This window comes from Oryctolagus cuniculus, chromosome 6 (genome assembly GCF_964237555.1).
Source record: "Oryctolagus cuniculus chromosome 6, mOryCun1.1, whole genome shotgun sequence".
In the NCBI taxonomy this organism is placed as follows: domain Eukaryota; kingdom Metazoa; phylum Chordata; class Mammalia; order Lagomorpha; family Leporidae; genus Oryctolagus; species Oryctolagus cuniculus.
Genome location: NC_091437.1, coordinates 83,140,926 through 83,160,279, shown reverse-complemented (window position 1 = coordinate 83,160,279; position 19,354 = coordinate 83,140,926). Strand labels below are relative to the sequence as shown.

At 43.7% G+C, this 19,354-nt stretch overlaps 2 protein-coding genes across 3 annotated transcripts in view; one reads left to right on the top strand and one right to left on the bottom strand.

Moving 5' to 3' along the window:
• Window positions 1-19,354, bottom strand: part of FAM110B (family with sequence similarity 110 member B) — a 183,241-nt gene that overhangs the window by 143,347 nt on the left and 20,540 nt on the right. For both annotated transcript variants that reach the window (XM_051844496.2, XM_051844495.2), the window contains exon 2: window positions 2,139-2,234. The gene's annotated coding sequence lies outside the window, so the exon portion shown is untranslated. The remainder of the gene's footprint in view (window positions 1-2,138; window positions 2,235-19,354) is intronic.
• LOC100359278 (sugar transporter SWEET1-like) lies at window positions 11,059-11,505 on the top strand. Its single transcript, XM_070075057.1, has one exon. The coding sequence runs from the start codon at window positions 11,059-11,061 to the stop codon at window positions 11,503-11,505; it is 447 nt and encodes a 148-aa protein (XP_069931158.1).

Below are 19,354 nucleotides of genomic sequence, written 5' to 3'. Positions count from 1 at the left end.
TGTGCACCTTATATTCACAGCACCTTATATATTGTACTGAGCCTGTGTTTTCACGATGACCCATCATATGAGGTCAGCTGTAGAATTTGCCACATGCGGTCATGGGTTTTGGATTTTGGAGTATTTTTGGATTTCAGATCTACAGATGAGGAAAACTCAACTTGTATCAAATATTCCCCCCTTGCCAGGCCCTGCAGCCATGTGCTCCCCTAATCCTCACAACAACAACGCGAGGATATGAGCACTATTATGATCCTGATACGACAGATGAAGAGACTAGGGCACAGAGAGTAAACAGCACTCCCAAGGCCGTACACGCTGCGTGTTGCCAGCCCAGGGAACCGACCAGATCCTCTGAACACCCACCAGTGCCGGGGAGCTTGGGTCTCTAAGCCTGTCCCTTTGTCCCCACTCCTAAGAAGAGCTGTGTCAGCAGTCAGGAAGGGGGCCAGGAACTGCACTCCCCAACCCACAAGCAAGTGGACACTGTCAGTTTCTGTGAAACAGCTCAACATAAAAAAATCACAGCTCCCACCACAGCTCAATCAATGGTCGCTGGACACGTGACCCCAAGGACAGGGCTTCAGACTGGCCAGAGCATGAGGCATCATGGAATAAGGAGCCCAGGTCTGGACAGGGGTTCAATGTCCACCGTGCAGTCCTCTGGTGCTTAAGCACTGTGACCCGCAGTGCACCATAGCAGACTCTTGGGGTAACAAAGGCTGTTAAGGGAGAGGCCCACCCCAGAGGGGCAACACACAGACACAGGCAAATACGTGAGCAAGTGGGTAGAAGCAGGGCAGCCAGTTAACGTAGGTGAGCCTGGGGAGTGAGGGGTGCTGCTCACCCCAGCAGGGAGGCAGGGCCATGGTGAGATGCAGTCACAGCAGAAGCAAGTCCACTGCACTGGCAATCCCCTGGCCAACCTAACCATTCTCAGTCTGACGACAGACAGGGGCACGGAGGAGCATGAAGCTGATTGCAAAAGGGCCAGGCTGGAGTGGACGCTCACGACTTTTGGTGAGCGCAAACTTCACCACTCCTGCCCAGCATCTGAGACAAGCGCACTCACAGTGGGTGACTGGGCCACAAGGCTGCAATGACCAACATGCCATTAATGCAATGGGAGGGAAGTGCCTTCCAATGCGAAGTGACTACAAAATACACGGCACAGCAAACCAAGCACGTGGGAGCACCTGCCGTCCCCAGTTTACACTAGTCACCATTTAGCCCTGGATTAGTGAGGCTTGAGAACAAGACGAGGTGTGATATTTAGTGGAATTGCTGAATCCGTCTTTACCCCAAGTATTTGCACTCAGGGTTAAGGCACATATTACAGATAGAATGCTCTTATTAATAACACCAGTATGGGCGTGGAGAGGAAAGCAGTAAAGGGATGTACACCCAAATGTGACCCGTATTTTGTCTTTGACAAGAAGGTCACATTCTATGCTATGCAACCATAAAATTCAATTATCTTGCAATCTTTGTATTGTGTTAGCAACTGGAAAAAGAAATCTACCAGTCCTCTGTCCTGTGAGGATGCTCACCTATTCACTAGTTGGGAAATACACTAATGGGGTTTACTTAATCCCAGGAGGAATTCTGATTCTAAGAGTCCAAGCTGTGGTCATTAAATATCCAGAGTGTTTAGAATTCTCAGGGAAAAAAAAAAAAAACACTGCAAGCAAACATCCAGGCAAGCTCAGAGAGGGCTGGGAAAAGCACATGCATCTTTGGACCAATGGAGAGAAGACAGAGGGAGGGGCAGGTGCCAGGTCCAGCCTCTTGGGGCACAGCGGCAGGGTCTGAACTTCCCCAGCACACACCAAAGCTGTCAGCCATTTTCACCAAGTGCTTCCTGCCAGGGCGTGAGATGTAGGGATAAGGCACGGGTGCTCAGAGCAGTGACCAGCATGGGAAGGCCAGACTCTGTCGATGTTGGCTAATGAACATAGCTTATGACGGGGAGAGGGGAGGGAGGAAATGGGGGACAGAGGGAAGGGAACGTGAGTAAGAATGGGAAAGTTGGGAACACACAAGGGATGGGATACTGAGATTTTCTGTGAAGCCTAGGAAGGGTTACATTTACCCTATGATCACACAGACATACAGTCAACCATTTTGAATAGAATTACCTTTTATTTCCCTTTGAGGTCCTACAGGGTCCTCACAGCTGCCAGTTCAAGACTCACAAAAAGGAGCAATGTTCTGGACCTCTGATTTTAGGATTTCTAAAAGGAAAAGAACACAGATTAAAAATTAGACCAGGGAAACTGTATGACAGAGACAGCTTCCTAATAATCTAGAGAAAAGCTGGATTCTAAGCCCTTTTCTAATTTAGCTGCCCTAACAAACTTTAAATCGGTTTCAGAAGAAAACAAACAATGGGGTATGAGGTAGGCTTTGTTTGTGGAGAGGAAACCAAATGAGAGCCAGTGCATGGTCATTAGCCTGGGGGAGCCCAGGCTTGCAACACTCCAGTGTCATCACTGCTGAATGGGACTCCTCCATCCTTCCAGCTCCCAGCACCTGCAGGAAATGAAGGATCCTCCTCTCAAACCAGGAAAGGCATCGGATCTTAGACCTTACCTGGGAACTGGTAGTTTGCAAGGAAGGGAAATATTACAAGGTAACTTTGCTTGTGCTGTCTGCCAGAAGCAGTTTGGATGTGAACCCACAAGCAAGGATACATTCCTCCTAGTCTGGGAGCTGCTTCCTGGGACAGACCTTGCAGTCTAAGGCAGTCAAGTTTGGAATACACAATATATCATTTTCAGGAAGGAAAAACTAACCGTTCACCCAGGCACTTGCCTGGGCTCAGCAATAATGTGATCCCAAGTTTCAAAGGGAGAAACTGAGGCCCTTGGAGGAGCAATGCCTGTGAAGGCCCCTGGGACAGATGACCACTTTGACTGTACTTGGAGATACTTGGATGAATCATGAAAGTGATTGTTCTCCAGACATCTGGTAACTCAAGAGAAAACACTGCGGTGGAAATTATACCCGGCTTCTCCTCTGGCATCTGCTTTCATCACTGATGCCATCAGTGTGTCTTTGTTTACTTGGAAGCAGGAGCCGGCAGATGGGGAAAAAAATCGTGCTGAGTGCAGCAGATACCCTCTTTATGAGATTCACTGTGTATTTCGCATGGTTATGGGAGTAACCAATAGTAAAACATTTCAAGAAAGCACTTGAGATCCCAAGAGATGATGGTTAAGGGCCATTCATTCAGATTTGGGCCCGATTCCTAACAAGCATCATCTTTCTGGAGTGATGTGTAAATGTTTATGAGTAAAGCTGCAAAATCATGACCTATATTTTCTTACAGCTTCAAAAAAAACCCATCAAATGTCTATTTAAATAACAACTAAGACTGATACATCCCATTTTCACCTTTCAAACTTTCCAAACAGCCTACTTTCTCCTGTCCATTCCGAGCCTAAGGGGCTCAATGAGAATACAAAATAAAAATTAGTATTAGATTGAAATAGAAACTCAATTCCATGGCTCTGGTTGCTTTAGTACCTACATATAACATTTTTATTCAACTGCTAAGACAGAGTACAAGGGTACTTTTAAAAGTTCATGGAAAATTAGTGTAAATGAAGTTTACTTTGGTGTGAAAAATTATGAAGTCTATTCACAGCTTTCTCATAATACAAATTTTCCATGAATATTTGAAGCCTCCTCATATATGGGATTTCAGAAATCCAAATTCATAAAAATCACATACTATTAGTGGTATGTTAGAAAAAATGTATCTAAATTATGTTTGGGCCCCACTAGATTTTGATGCATCACAACCAAAGAAAGCACTTTGTATTGTAATAATGCACACTCAGTATTTTTCATTTTGGCCGAAATTTGTAGCAAAAATTTTTTCCATTTTTATTTTGCTTTTGTCTTTTCCTTCACATACTTCTGAAGAGGGCAAACAGTATACAGCTTAACCCTTGCCACACTGACTCAGGGAGAGAAAAGTCGCAAAGTTATGGTAAGAATATGGATTAACACCACATATGAAGAATTTTAAGACTGCGTTTATCCTCCCAGTGAGGTCAAAACCATCCTAATAAAAAGTATTCAGGAATCTTCCAGTTACCTCCTGCAGGGAATTCGGTTCTCACAGGAGGAAATGAAAGTGCAGAGGGGTTAGGTGACTGTCACAAAGTCACACAGCTGAGTCAAGAAGTCACACATTTCAGATTTCCTAGATGCCAATTCAATATTTTCCATAAATTACATATTTTTAAAAAAAAATATTTATTTACTTATTTTAAAGGCAGAGTCACAGATAAGCAAAGGCAGAGAGAGAGAGAGAAAGAGAGAGAGAGACAGGTCTTCCATCCACTAGTTCACTCCCCAGATGGCCGCAACAGCTGGGGCTGGGCCAATCCGAAGTCAGGAGCTTCTTCCTGGTGTCCCACATGCGTGCATGGGCCCAAGCACTTGGGCCGCCTTCTCCTGCTTTCCCAGACCACAGCAGAGAGCGTCATTGGAAGTGGAACGGCAGGGACTCGAACCAGCACCATATGGGATGCTGGCACACAGGCGGCTGCTTTACCCGCTATGCCACAGCATCAGCCCCCATGAATTACCTCTTTAAGAGTTTATAATTTCATCTATTTTAGTGTAAAGAATTACCATTCTCCACAGCACGAACACACTGATGACTCAACTTCATGTCAACATAAACCACTGCTCAAAATTATCAAGCTTACTAAGCCTTTTGCACCACAGTAAAGGCTAGATTAGGCCTATGTGAAATCTGAAATGAAAATTGGATACTCTTGGGTTGTCTAACCTAGATACATCTACCCTAAAAAAACAATTTCCCTCTGTTACTCATAGTCAAGTCATAATCACAGGCTTGCTATAGTACATTTTCCACTATATTTCATAGATAGCTATCAAACAAAATGTAGGCATACTATAATCAATGCTTACATGCACAGTTTTTAAACAAAGACATGTAAAGTGATGGGTATTAGATCCATCAGTTCAGAAAGAACTCATATACTAAACTCCAGAATCATTAAGAGCACTCAGCTTACCCAGGGAGAAGCCCACTTTCATCAACAGTCCTTTGTTGCCTCCTCAGTTATTGATACCACGCAGTGTGAGGTACATGGGAATCAAAAAGCATGAGCAGTGACCTGCTTCCAGAAGACCAACAAATGGAGTTCCCAGGGAGGCCTTCGCAGTGGCCCTACAGGCAGGGTTTGCATGGAGTGGGTGTGTATATGGGAGTGTGTGTAGAGAGGCAGTCGGTAAATTCACATGTGGCTTTCCCAGGGAACAGGAGCTCATAGATGCAGGTGAAGGACAGCACATATGCAAGGAAACCAGGAAAGATAAACTAACACAGGCCAACATGACAGAACTGTGTCCCATGAATGCCCAAAAACCAGAAAGGTAGAAACAGATCAGGAAACCAAAAATCCACTAAGAAGGATTGCTTTCTTAAAACTACCAAGCAACAAAATACCTTCCCAGTATTTCTTCACATAAGCTCACCAATGGTATTAGAACTCGGTGCCAAACAATAAATAAACTTCCTGGAGCTATGGATCATCCAAAACAGGGGGGCGGGAAGGGGGAACAGGAGAGGATGTTGACCGAGAAAATAAATGTCAAGTATGAACAGGAAGTGATCTTCAAAAAAGACATGCATAATAAAATCACAATGTGACACTACTACATAACCATCCAAAAGGGCTGAATTTTTAAAAGACTTGAAGGCCAGCACCATGGCTCACTAGGCTAATCCTCCGCCTTGCGGCGCCGGCACACTGGGTTCTAGTCCTGGTCGGGGCACCGGATTCTGTCCCGGTTGCCCCTCTTCCAGGCCAGCTCTCTGCTGTGGCCAGGGAGTGCAGTGGAGGATGGCCCAAGTGCTTGGGCCCTGCACCCCATGGGAGACCAGGAGAAGCACCTGGCTCCTGCCATCGGATCAGCATGGTGCGCCGGCCGCAGCGCACCAGCCGCAGAGGCCATTGGAGGGTGAACCAACGGCAAAAGGAAGACCTTTCTCTCTGTCTCTCTCTCTCACTGTCCACTCTGCCTGTCAAAAAATTAAAAAATAATAAAAAAAAAAAGACTTGAAGATACCAAGCATTTGCAAGGATAATGGAACAACTAGGGTTCTCATATAAAGTTAGTAGAAAATTCAAAATGTTACAGGTACATTGGGAAACAATTTGGCAATTTCTCCTAAAGGTAAGCATACACTTACCCATGATATGGCAATTCTCCTTGGTATATATCCTAGACAAACTTAAATACACGAATTCCATACAATGATTTGGACAAAAATGTTCCTAGCAACCTGATACATAATAGCCCCAAACTCAAAAGAACTCAAATGTCCATTAACTGCTGAATAGATAAGCAAATTCTCCGTGTGTTACACATGCTAATACTCACTGATAAAAAGGAAATAATTACTGATACATACAACGGCATAAAAGAACCTCAAAGAAGTATATCACAAAAAGAAAAAAAAGACAAATCAAAAAACTCTATGTGCGATGTCCATAATAGGAAGTTTTAGAAAAGACACCACTATTGCAATAAAAAGTAGATCAGTGATGACCCGGGCTCAGAGCCTGAAGGAAAGGAACGCACTGTGGAGAGGCATGAAAGGCACACTGAGGTGAGAGAAACAGTCTAGATCATGCCTGCAGTAGAGGGCCCCAGACTCGGCATATTTGTGAAAATTCCTTGGACTTACCCTTAACAAGTGATTTTAAAAGAATTCAGTGCTACCAGTATTTAATTTGAAAGTTCTCTACCTTCATTATAAGACCTGCCATCCCTCCAGCAAATGGCCCTCAGTGTCTACAAATACATAAGGATTATCCTTAGTGAGAGCCAAGTACTTGAAGACCATCAAGGAAGAAAAAGTCAGTCAGTCCTACATACAGGGAGGCTAAATCATTCCACTGTTTTTGCTTTCTTTTTTTTTTAATTTTATTTATTTATTTGACAGGTAGAGTTACAGACAATGAGAGAGAGACAGAGAGAAAGGTCTTCCTTCCGTTGGTTCACTCCCCGAATGGCCACAACGGCCAGAACTGCGCCAATCCAAAGCCAGGAGCCAGGAGCCAAGAGCCAAGAGCTTCCTCCAGGTCTCCCACGTGGATGCAGGGGCCCAAAGGACCTGGGCAATACTCCACTGCCTTTCTGGGCAATAGCAGAGAGCTGGACTGAAAGAGGAGCAGCCGGGTCTAGAACCGGTGCCCATATGGGATGCCGGCACCACGGGCAGAGGATTAACCCAGTGTGCCTCGGCGCCAGCCCCTGTTTTTTGCTTTCTCAAAGTTATGGCTGTCTACAAAAAGTGGCCTGTTAACATCTAGTCTCCAATGTAAAACAATAAACTTCCTTGAGCTATATCATCCAAAACGAGTAGCATCCAGGAGAGAGAAGACCTACCAAAATATGTGTGGGGAAAAAAAACAAGAAGCATGGACACTTACAGAAGCTAAGAGTAATTTTATGTATCAACTCCAAAACTATCCTTAAAAACACTTTGATACCCTAAGTGGGAAATGCCTCTTAAGTATCTATAAGGCTTTGTCCTTCAGTCTACTGAACATGCTTATCTATAAAGTAAATAAATATATAAGACAGGAATAGCAAAGTCACAGGTGATTGATTCAAGGTTAAAAATGGCTACAATGTTACATAATAGAATCACCATTCTGAACTGCTAAGTTGGAACAATATTACAGTATTAATGTGAAATGTAGGTCAAAAAATCATCAAACAACGTTCATTCAACAAATCTGTCCTGAGGGGCTATTATCTAACTTAATACATGGAAAAAGACTCCAAAATTGAGCCATAAGAAAATCTTTATTCTTATAAAGTTCATCACCCCCCAAAATTTAAAATTTATTTATTTTAAAGGTGGAGCAACGAAAAGGAGAGATACAGAGGAGAAAATCTTCCATCCAGTGGTCACTTCCCAAATGGTCACAACAGCCATGGACCAGGTCACCATGAGGAACCAAGAACTCCACCCAGGTCTCCCACATGAGTAGCAGGGGCCCAAGCCCTTGAGTGAGCCATCCCCTGCTGCCTACCCATGGGAAATAAGCAGGAAGCTGTGTTGGAAGCAGAGCAACCAGGACTCAAACTGGCACTCAGCCACGGGATGCTGGTGTCATACTCAGTAGCTTATGCCATTGCACCACAATGGCAGCCCTCCATACAAAAAAAAAAAAAATTAAATAATTCATTTCACAGTAGAAGTTATAATTTACATGAGAAAAGACCTAGAAATCTGAGTTCATCACTAAACTGTGATATCACTAACCGCTGCAGCAATACTAGTGAAACTACAGGCTAAACCAGCAGAGGTACTGAGTTCAGTACAAATCCATACAAGCACCATGACTCTGCTCTTGGCTGGTGGAGGAGGGAAGGGTAATTTTCTACCATGCTCTGGAATTTCTCATGACAAGCTCCCTTCTAAACCCCAGCTTCCGGGATCTTTATCTTTTGTCGTGTAGCCAACTTTTCACAACTAAAGATCTAAGATGATGCAAGAGTCTAGAGTGACCCTGTGTGTATCACACATCCAAGCTGGCAAGTGCTGAAGACAAGATTCTGACATACTGAGGCATGGACAGACAGGAAGGGGACCTAGAAATATTTGCATCAACCAGGGAAGTGCCTGGGAGTACATGTGCAAGGTGGATGGTCATATGGTGGAGCAGGCATCATTCAGCTGAAGTTACAGAGAAGCAACGTGGCTCCTGATCAGTGCATTCCAGCAAGTGGACTATCTCAAATTTTCACCAACTGCCTCATAAGATAGGGAGACCTGGCAGCAACTACAATTATGAATACACTAATCTTAATACGGAATCTTAATGTGCTATCTATGATCAGTACCATGGACTCACAAACCATTTCCCAACACCCAGGCTGTCAACCTCCACATAGCAGCAAAATGGCTCTGTCCCATATGCAATTATGACCAAGTCTCCTTACCCCTCTGCCAACAATTCTTACAGTCTTGTAGCACTCCCTATCACCTGTGCCAGGGGTGGGAAACCTTTTATTTCTTTGTCAAGGGCTGTTAGATATGTATAACGTCATTCACTGGCCATGGAAAAGTATCAACGTAAAAAATTCTCATGGAAAGCCAAGACACTGTGGCAAAAAATGACCTACATGAAAGATCTCTGTGAGTGAAATCCTGGTGGAAAGACGGGACCATCGAAGAAGGAGGTACCTTTCTCTGAAGGGAGGGGAGAACTTCCACTTTGATTATGGCCCTGTCTAAATAATGTCAGAGTTTGTGGATTCAAGAGGCTTCCATAGCCTTGACAGCTCATGACAAGAGCCTTGGGTGATCACTAACATCATAAATAAGAGTGTCAATTGTTAAATCAACAACAGGAGTCACTGTGCACTTGCTCCCCATGTAGGACCTCTGTCCTTAATGAGTTGTAGTATGAGAATTAACAGTTAAACTAGTCTTCAAACAATACTTTATACTTTGTGTGTCTGTGTGGGTGCAAACTGTTGAAATCTTTACTTAGTATAGAGTTGATCTTCTGTATATAAAGATAATTAAAAATGAACCTTAATGAAGAATGGGATGGGAGAGGGAGTAGGAGGTGGAATGGCTTGGAGGTGGGAGGGTGGGTATTGGGGGAAGAACCGCTATAATCCAAAAGTTGAAATTTATACTTATTAAATAAAAGCTTTCAAAAAAGAAAGAAGAAAGAAAAGGAGAAGAGAAAAGACATGAAGAGAAGAGAAGAGGAGAGGAGAGGAGAGGAGAGGAGAGGAGAGGAAAGGAAAAAGAAAAGAAAAGAAAAGAAGAAAAGAAAAGAAAAGAAAAAGAAAAGAAAAGAAAAGAAAAGAAAAAAGGGAGGAAGATAGCCTGCTATACATTTATTGAACTTAAGAGCCCTGCCTGTAGTTACCTTGGCTGGGCCAGACCAAGTGATTTCATGGGCCTTATTCGGCCTGCAGGCCAAGCATTCCCCATCTCTGACCTGGGAGATGAAAGTCCAGGGCCTCCGGATGGCAGTCAAGGCCCCCAGCTACTCTGACACACTGCAGAGCCCTTTCACCTGGGCTATGCTTTCCCATGCCTTTCCCTGTCTAAAATTCCCTTCGTGTGCATCTGAAGACGTAAGTGCTTTCACTCTTAGCCCAGTGAATCCCACCTTGAAGACTCCTTTCCTCAACCTCTCCAAGTCTTTATCCCCTCTCCCTCTTCATGCCTACCTTACTTGTCTCCATCAAAACATTCGCCCCTGACAGAAAGATTACCTACAGCTGTATCCACTCAACCATAAACCCCTACCTGGTTATCTTAATCTGCAGGATGTAGCCCAGGATGTGACACTTCATAGATATTTTCTGAATGAGTCAGGGATTCGAAGATAGCACAGTTAGCTGAGATTTTTTGGTGTTTTATTTTTTGTATATCCTGTCTGATGTTATACCCTTCAGCAGTGCATCAACTTGGATTACGCAACAGGCACAGAGTAAGCTCCAGCAAATGCACTGTCATCTTGCAGCCTGAGAAGACAGAAGGTAAGCAGCACCCTGAAGGATCCAGGCTGTCCTAAATTCAGCTTGGTTTGAACCCTGCCTCCAAGGCATCATGTGACCTTGAGTAGGTAGCTTGACCTCTCAAATGTCCCATTTCCTTGTCTATAGAATTAAGGTAATTACAGCCCCTGCTTCAAAGAGTCATTGAAAGGTTAAAATGCCAGTGTATTATAAAAGAGAATGGAAAACAGCATGCAGAGTTATCAAAACACTAGAAATGGAACTGCCATAAGATCCAGCAATCCCACCACTGGGTTTATACCCAAAAGACATGAAATCCTTGTATCAAAGAGATACCTGCTTGACTATGTTTATCATAGCACTGTTCACAACAGCCAAGACGAAGAATCAACCAACGTGTCCATCATCCAATAAATGGATAAAGAGCGGGATCCGACTTGCGGGGGCGGGGGGGTGGAGGAGGGAGGCATGGTGACTTGCTCCTTTCCGGAGCTTGTGTGCACCCTTGGCATGTTCTCCATTGGCCTCTCAGACCTCAGGCACGTGCAGATGACCCGGAGTGTGGACAGCATCCAGTTCCTGCCCTTTCTCACCACGGATGTCAACAACCTGGGCTGGCTGAGTTATGGGACCATGAAGGGAGATGGGCTGCTCATGTCCGTCAACGCAGTGGGTGCCGTGCTGCAGACCCTGTGTATCTTGGTGTCCCCGCTCTACTGCCCTCAGAAGCCTGCCGTGCTCCTACCAACAACATCCCTGCTGCGGTTCCTTCTCCAGGGCTATGCCTATCTCTGGCTCCCGTGCCTGACCCCGAGGCCCGGCTTCAGCTGTGTCTTCACCATCAGCATGTACCTCTCGCTGCTGGCTGACGTGGCCAAGGTCATTCAGACCAAATCAACAAAACGACTCTCCTTCTCCCGATTGCCACCCTGGTCCCTCTATGGGTTTCGACTCTGAGATCCCTACATCATGGTGCCCAACCTTCCGGGAATCCTCACTGTGGGGAGCAACTCGGACTAGACTAAGTTACTGGAATTAAGACTTATTCTATGCATCTGCTCTCCCACAATATGGCGCTGGGAGAGGAGGAAACAGCTTCTACACAGCTGCCTCCAGTTCAACCAATAAACAGCAGGACCTGCTCCTGATTGCAGGAGAGCAGCGTACTCAGCGTGTGGGTAGCAGAATTGGGATTGGTGGAAGAGGACTATAAAGGAGGAGAGAGACAACATGCACCGGGAACATCTATCTGAAGGAACACCTGAGCAGCCCCCGAGAGAGCCGGCCGGCGGTGTGCCGCTCCCCCGCGGAAGTGGGGAAAGTGGCAGGGGGAACCGCCCTTCCACGGAGGTGGAAGGGACGGTAGCCAACCCGGGAAGAACCAGCAGCAAACCTGGGGAGGGCCGAGCAGACGAAAGAACAGCGCAGGGTCCTGTGTCGTTCCTCCACGAAGAGGGGGAGCGACATAATGGTGCCGTGACTCGGATAGGAAACCTAGGCAGGGTTTAGTGTCGTTCCTCCATGAAGAGGGGGAGCGACACCTCACCAGCTTTATCCGCTTCTGGTTTTTCTGGAAGTACCCACAGGAGCAAGACAGGAACTATCAGCTCCTGCAGGCCTGAGGCAGCTCACCTCACCCCTTAACGCCCACCGGATACCAAAGAGAGCTCCTTGTTCCAGCCGGCCCTGCTGACCAGCTCCAAGGGTGCAGCAGTTTGTGGGGAAACAGCTACTTTGCAGTTAGAGGGCTCAACACAAGAGCTTTACTGAGATGATCCGGTGGAACCTGGGAGATGAATCATGTTTATTTTTTAAGAGAGATTATCTTTTTTTTTAATTTTGAGGTTGGGGTGATTTCTTTAGAATGTGTCCTAAAATGAAATGTTCTCCACCCCTGTCAAAAAAATAAAAAAAAAATAAATGGATAAAGAAGTTGTGGCACCATAAAAAAGAATGGAGTCCTGTCATTTGCAGTAAAATGGATGGCACTGGAGGACGTCATGTTGAATGAACTGAATCAGACACAGACAAATATTGCATGATTTCCCTCATCTGTAGGCGCTTATATTTTTCAATGTTTAAAAAAAAATTTAAACCCATTTGAATGCAGAATGTTGATTACTAGAGGCTTGGAGGGATAGAAGTAATTTGAATTACAAAGAGTAGAGACAGTGGGCTAAAGAGAAGTTGGGTGTGGGTTATATGGGAACTCTGTGCTACACAAATTTTGTTTTGTAAATTTAAAACTATATTAAGTTGTTTTTTAAAAAAAGAAGAAAAGAGGCTGGCACTGCGGCTCACTAGGCTAATCCTCCGCCTGTGGTGCCGGCACACTGGGTTCTAGTCCCAGTCAGGGCGCGAGATTCTGTCCTGGTTACTCCTCTTCCAGTCCAGCTCTCTGCTGTGGCCCAGGAAGGCAGTGGAGAATGGCCCAGGTCCTTGGGCCCTGCACCCACATGGGAGACCAGGAGAAGCACCTAGCTCCTGGCTTCGGATCAGAGTAGCGCGCTGGCTGTAGCGGCCACTTGGGGGGTGAACCAACGGAAAAAGGAAGACCTTTCTCTTCTCTCTCTCTCTCTCACTGTCTAACTCCGCCTGTCAAAAAAAAAAAAAAAAAAAAAAAGATTTAGAAGAAAAGAAACCTGCACATAGCAAATGCTCATTAAAAGTTGGCCTCCCAGAGGGGGTGAGGTCCTGGCACTATAACTCATTATGAGCCTTGGGTGAGTCACATCAGGCAATTCATTTTTCATGAATGGAAACGCTATCTATTTTAGAAGAAATTAACAAATTAATACATGTAAAAATACCAGGCACATAGGAGTTACCTGATAAAGATTTCTTCTATTCCCTTTTTGGTTATGGATCACTGATTCCTACATAATCAGAGAAAATTTCTTTTCCCTCCAAAACAGGCAGGAGTATAACACACAAGATATTTTCTTGAAGTTCAAACTAAAAAGACCATAACCACCTCACTGTAATTCACCTCAAATGCCATAATGACCCCTAAAAAAGACACTTTTATGTACTCCAATAGTTTATTTATCTGGACTGAGTTGAAACAGATATCTGTATTACTCTGTGTTTAACAAAAAATAAAAAGTGCATAAAAATGTTCCATTAAGTTCAGTGCAATGGAGCCCATCACTTTTGCTTATTGATTCTCTATATTCAGTAACACTTGGAGGGCTACATATGGTCAGAGAACTGTTGGACCGAAAACAGACGCTTCTGAAAAACGACATGGTGGAAAAACCCATAAAACGCTTACTGCATTGTCAGTGTCACTCATTTTTTAAAGAATAAGTGTATCTGGTTGCAAATTAAGGATAAATGCACCTCCTTGCAAAGCATACCTTTTTCCAAGAGTGCTACACATCTTAGCTGTTTATTTTTTTAACATGCCTGAAAACGGTACACGGACATACAATTTATTATACAAACATGTTTTTAAGAGTAGCACATTACTAACTGGATATGAACCAATTAATAATTTTGTCATTTCCCAGGATTTCAATGATTGTGAGTCAGTGGCTGGAAATACCAACTCAGAAACAATTAATAAAATTACAAAGCAAACCGAGTTTCCCAGCCTACATGCCACAAGCAGCTGGGTAGCCCTGTTATTAAGATCCAGATACATGAATACAAACTAGAGTGACCGTGATATATATGTGGGATTACTATGCCACTCTAAGGACGCAAACTACAGGAGCCAGCTCCCATAAAAATGTTTTTAAGGGTCAGATGTTGAATCTCAGTGGGTTAAGCCACCATTTGGGACATCTGCACAGCATTTTCAGAGTGTCTGGTTTGAGTCCCAGCTCCTCTGCTTCCAGTACAGCTTCCTCCTAATGCATCCTGGGAAACAGCACATGATAGCTCAAGAGCTTGGGGCCCTTGCCACCCACATGGGAAATTCTGATAGAGTTTTATTAGCTTCTGACTGCAGCCTGGTCCAGTTTTGGCCATCTGGGGAGTAAACCTGCGGGTGTAAGGTTTCTTTCTTTCTGGAAATAAATAAGCAGCTTTTAAAATATTTTTGATCCTTTAAAACACTAGAGATTTCCTAAATCCAAACTATATCAAGAGAGATTTACTCTTTGGTCGGTGCAGTTCTTCCAAAGTACTTCTTCACCCAGCAGAAACTGTTTCAGGAAACATTCATTGTGTGGCTATTCACATTCTCTACACTCAAAATCCCTTATTAGCTCTCATTATGGAAATTATTTCTTTAAGAAAAAAAAAAATAGGAGTTCAAAAACTCCCAACCACCTAAGGCAGAAAGCATTTATCTCATCTGGCAGATGATTTTTGCATTGCTATTTTTAAATGGCTGTGTATTAATCCAGTCACTGTGTTGCTTGCAAAATAAAAATAAAATTATATAATATTATTTCAGTAAACTCATAATATCATGCCAAGAAAGTATGTCAAATTTGTTTTCTGCTAGGACAATAAACTGGCAATTTCCCATCCCTGTAAGCATTGCCAAACACAAGAGAAAGATTTGATGAAATTTAAGTCTCCCTTTTCTTCTTCTTCTTCCTAAAAAAATAAAATAAAATAGTCTCCACAATATCATCATCCTTGGGCCCAGGGTCCAAGGGTTTTGAGCATCACCTAAACTGTGTGAAAGACACACAACACAGGCTCCTATGTACAGCACAGCTTCCCCATGGCTTTTCTCTCTCCTGGAGAGACTAATTGCTATCTAATATCCCCTGGGCTTGGGCTCTCCTGTCTAGATTTAGAGTATAATTGGAGCCCTCCTCAAGTGCTTTCCAGGTGGCAAGGACGTCAGGTCAAAGAATCTCTACTTTTGGCTCTTCATAAGAAAACCAATTCGTCTCATTAATAAGTAAAAGTAGAACAATGCCAACATCAACACTGGTTATTTTCTGTTATCCTAGGAAAATTAGGCATAATGTTAGTAAAGTGTAAAACAATCTATTGTGCATTCTTTTTAAGGTTAAAAGGTAGGTTTTATTGAGACAGTATGCTTCATATTACTACATTTTTAAAAATGTGGTAAAATACGCACAATGTAAAGTTTACCTTTGCAGCCCATTTTTAAGGAGTATTCAGGGCATGGACAGTACTGTGCAGCCATCACTGCCATCTCCCCCCAGAACCTTTCTCCTACAACTGTTAACTCACTAGTCTCCACTCCCCCAGGCCCTGGCAACCACCACTCTGCTTCCTGCCTCCATGCATCTGACTACTCTACATACTGTATGTAAGTGGGATCCTTTTATGACTGGCCAATTTCACTTGGCGTAACATTCCCAAGGTTTCATCATGGTGTCTACTGGGCATGTCTTCCTTCTGGTGCCATGAGAAAGCCCTGGCCTTCAGAACAAAAACATGGAGCCAAAGGCTTCTCACCAGCAAACCCTTTTTAATCAGGCTAAATATAAAGTGTCATGTTCATGACTACATGCAGGGTCCAGACAGACTCACGCCAACCCCATCATCGGCAGTAAGTTGTTCACGGCTCCCTTCTCCTTAGAACACTTCAGAAACTTCCAATGCCTGCTCCCCAGCAACTAGAGTGCACGAACCAGGCCATGCCACATGGCATATTTGTTAAATAAGTCAGGGTAAGATTTCACTGAGCACTGAACCTTCCATGTTTAAGGACTGCTATTTGCACTCTGTAGGTAGGGCTTCTCTGAAATTAATGTCAACAGAAGTGACTGGCCAAGAAAGATTTACAATATGAATAAATTTCCAATTAATGCCTCCATTACATTAAAGACAACTTTGCTATCTTAATGGTGATACTAACTTTTATGAAAATTAATATAACTTGCTCCATAGAATATAAATATTTATTAAATAATCTTTTCTGGCATTTTTAGCTGTTAAGCCTTACTTTCACAACTAAATTTTATGTTTTACAGTATGAATTCCTTTATGTCCATCACACTCCATCTTCCAATCAATACCCACGATAAAGTAGGTAGTAGATAAAACACTACTGGTTCATCGATAAGTGGTTGAACAAGGCAGCATTTACAGCCTCGCAGTTAAAAGTGTACATTTTACAGTCAAATAACCTCAAATTGGAATCTCACTTCTTCTACTGAGGGTTGTTCAGAATATTAAATGACAGTACATTTAAGATCATTGACAAAGTACTTGAAACAGAGTAAATAATCAGTGACAATTCACCCATCAGGAGAAGAAATGGTAGGGATCAATTTTATGTATGTGTCTTTAGCTTTTCAGATTTTGTGACTTGAGTGAGATGGAGCAGTTTCATAACTAAAGAGTATTTTGGGCAATCCAAAAGAATGGCGTTTGGTTCTATTTTCTACTCCCTTTCAGATATCCAATTTTGTTGGTAGATACCAGCAACCAGTGGTGGTTCTTTAGACTAGCATAGATACACAGATTTTAGATGCAGAACAATGTTTCTGAACACATTCAACTGGGAAATGATCCCTATCTGTGCTTCCCATTGTTCAACCCCAACCAGAATCCACAGAGCAAAAGAACTCTGACATTTCATGCTGATAGGGACCCCTGGAAGCAGAAAGGAGAAAATATACATGGTGTAACCCCACAGGAGCCCTGAGAGACAGGAGAAATATATAAAATGTAACCTTCATTTGTTTGTTCCTCTGCCCAGTTTTGCCTATCTGGGACCCAACTCACTGAGTACTCTGGGAAATTCTATGTAAAATAGGCTACTCCAGTATCAGTCCCCTGACTGGCTCTTGGTGAATGCTTCATTAGCATATATTTTAGCCAATCAGGCAAACCTCCTCCTTTAGAAACAGAAACCCCTAGCCCTTCATTGGCGGCCCCTTTTGGCACAGCACCCACTGGCTGCCAGTAGCTTCCCTTGCTTGTTTCAATAAAGTTCCTTCACCTTGCCCACTCTTCCTTGTCCATGCGCCTCAAATCCTCATAGTCACCAGGTAAAGACCAAGCAGAGAAGAGAGGCAGTAACACAGGAAGACTGCAACACTCTGCAGAATATAGCAGAGAAGCTGGACCCAAGGGGAGAAGAAGGCTGTCAACACACAGAGCTGTACCCACGGATCTGTGCCATTTCCAAGGGATCCAGCAAAAAGAAGAATCTGTCACATTTCTTGGGGACGAGACGTAGACCCCGGCTGCAGGAGCAGCAAACTCCTCTTGCCACTAGTCCTGCAAAAAATACTTTTGTGCATCTGCTTTAAAAATGCATAGGAGACTTCACGACCAGTTAGCATAAGGACCACATGACAGGCTTTTGGTACCATGAGTAAGAAATTTCTCCTGAGTAAAATGAAAACATACTTCTCGTGGGTCTCATAGAGTAATAAATACAAAATGCCTTGGTGGCCCTAATGTTGGCAAAAAACAAGCCATTACCCAGTGAGCTGAAGCCACTCTAGCTTCCTTACCTTGGAGGGACTACTGGGAATGAGGAGCCAGGCAAGTCTTACCTGATGCTTGAGCCAGTAGGCCAGATGGGAATCTGAAGAATTGCAAATGCATTTTTCCTATAAGGTCTTCTAATATATCCCTCCCTCCTCCAACCCCAGCCTTCAGAAAAGAAAGCAACAGTGGAGGGGCAAGAGAGCCAAGAGAAACCATGTAGCCCATAGAGTCTCACTGTATTTCAATTTTTGAATCTAAACAAGAATAAAATGATCTAAAATTGTAGGCCAACCCTTTCCCATCTGAAGTACTGACAAATACTATTTCTAAAGGTTGATCAGCTGAACTCTAACACATGTACAACTCAAACCTCAGCTGAATTCTGAGGGCTCTGAGCATGTAGCCCCTAGTATTAATAATACTAGGGAACACAAGGGGTCCAGTTTCCTGGAGTGTCTCCAAATCATCCGCAGCAGGTGGGTATTGCTCAAAAGAAAGTTTCAGTCACTTGGGACAAGCAATGGAGCCAATGGGAAGGTAGAACTCTCTAAAGAAACTGCCTCCTGGAGCAGCAGTTTGCTGGGCTGTTGAAGCCAGTGGCTAGGACACTGGAAAGAAGAGCAACATCTAGTATGTATCTTTATACATATCTCAAGGCTTTCTTTGTTTAGGGTAGACCCTGCTGTGAGGACAATGTTGCAAAATAAGCTTTCCTGGAACATTCTCTGACATACAAACTCAATGAGAAAACAGAAACTGAGGCTCCACTTCTGTTCTTAGGCAGCCCTCTTGCTTAAATACCTACACACCTGGGTGCATGAAAAAAAAAATACACTCTCCAGAAATAAAACAAAATATTATTATATGATTATGCATATTTTTGGACTCTACAATTTTTATCTACAACACATGGAATACAATTTCAAAAATTACAAAACACATAAACAGTAAAATGTGAACCATAATTAAGAGTGAACACACTGGGGCCAGCACTGTAGCATAAAGGGTGGGGCCACTGCCTGCAGTGCCGGAATCCCATATGGGCACCAGTTCGAAACCCGGCTGCTCCACTTCCGATCCAGCTCCCTGCTATGGCCTGGGAAAGCAATGGAGGATGGCCCAGGTCCTTGGGCCCCTGCACCCGCATGGAAGACCTGGAAGAGGCTCCTGGCTTTGGATCGGTGCAGCTCCGGCCATTGCAGCCATCTGGGGAGTGGGCCAGCGGATGGAAGACCTCTCTCTCTTTCTGCCTCTCCTTCTCTCTCTGTGTGACTGTGACTTTCAGGTAAAATAAATGGATCTTTAAAAAAAAATCCATTAAAAAAAAGTGAACACAGTTAAGAATAGAATAACAGATCACTCAGTAAATTAGATTAGGAACCAAGGACTTTGAACTCTAACAAAAATGTTAAGTAATTTCTATTAA

What these genes read in the sequence shown, in the direction of transcription:
- LOC100359278 (XM_070075057.1), top strand. Translation starts at nt 11,059, where the DNA reads ATGTTCTCCATTGGCCTCTCAGACCTCAGGCACGTGCAGATGACCCGG.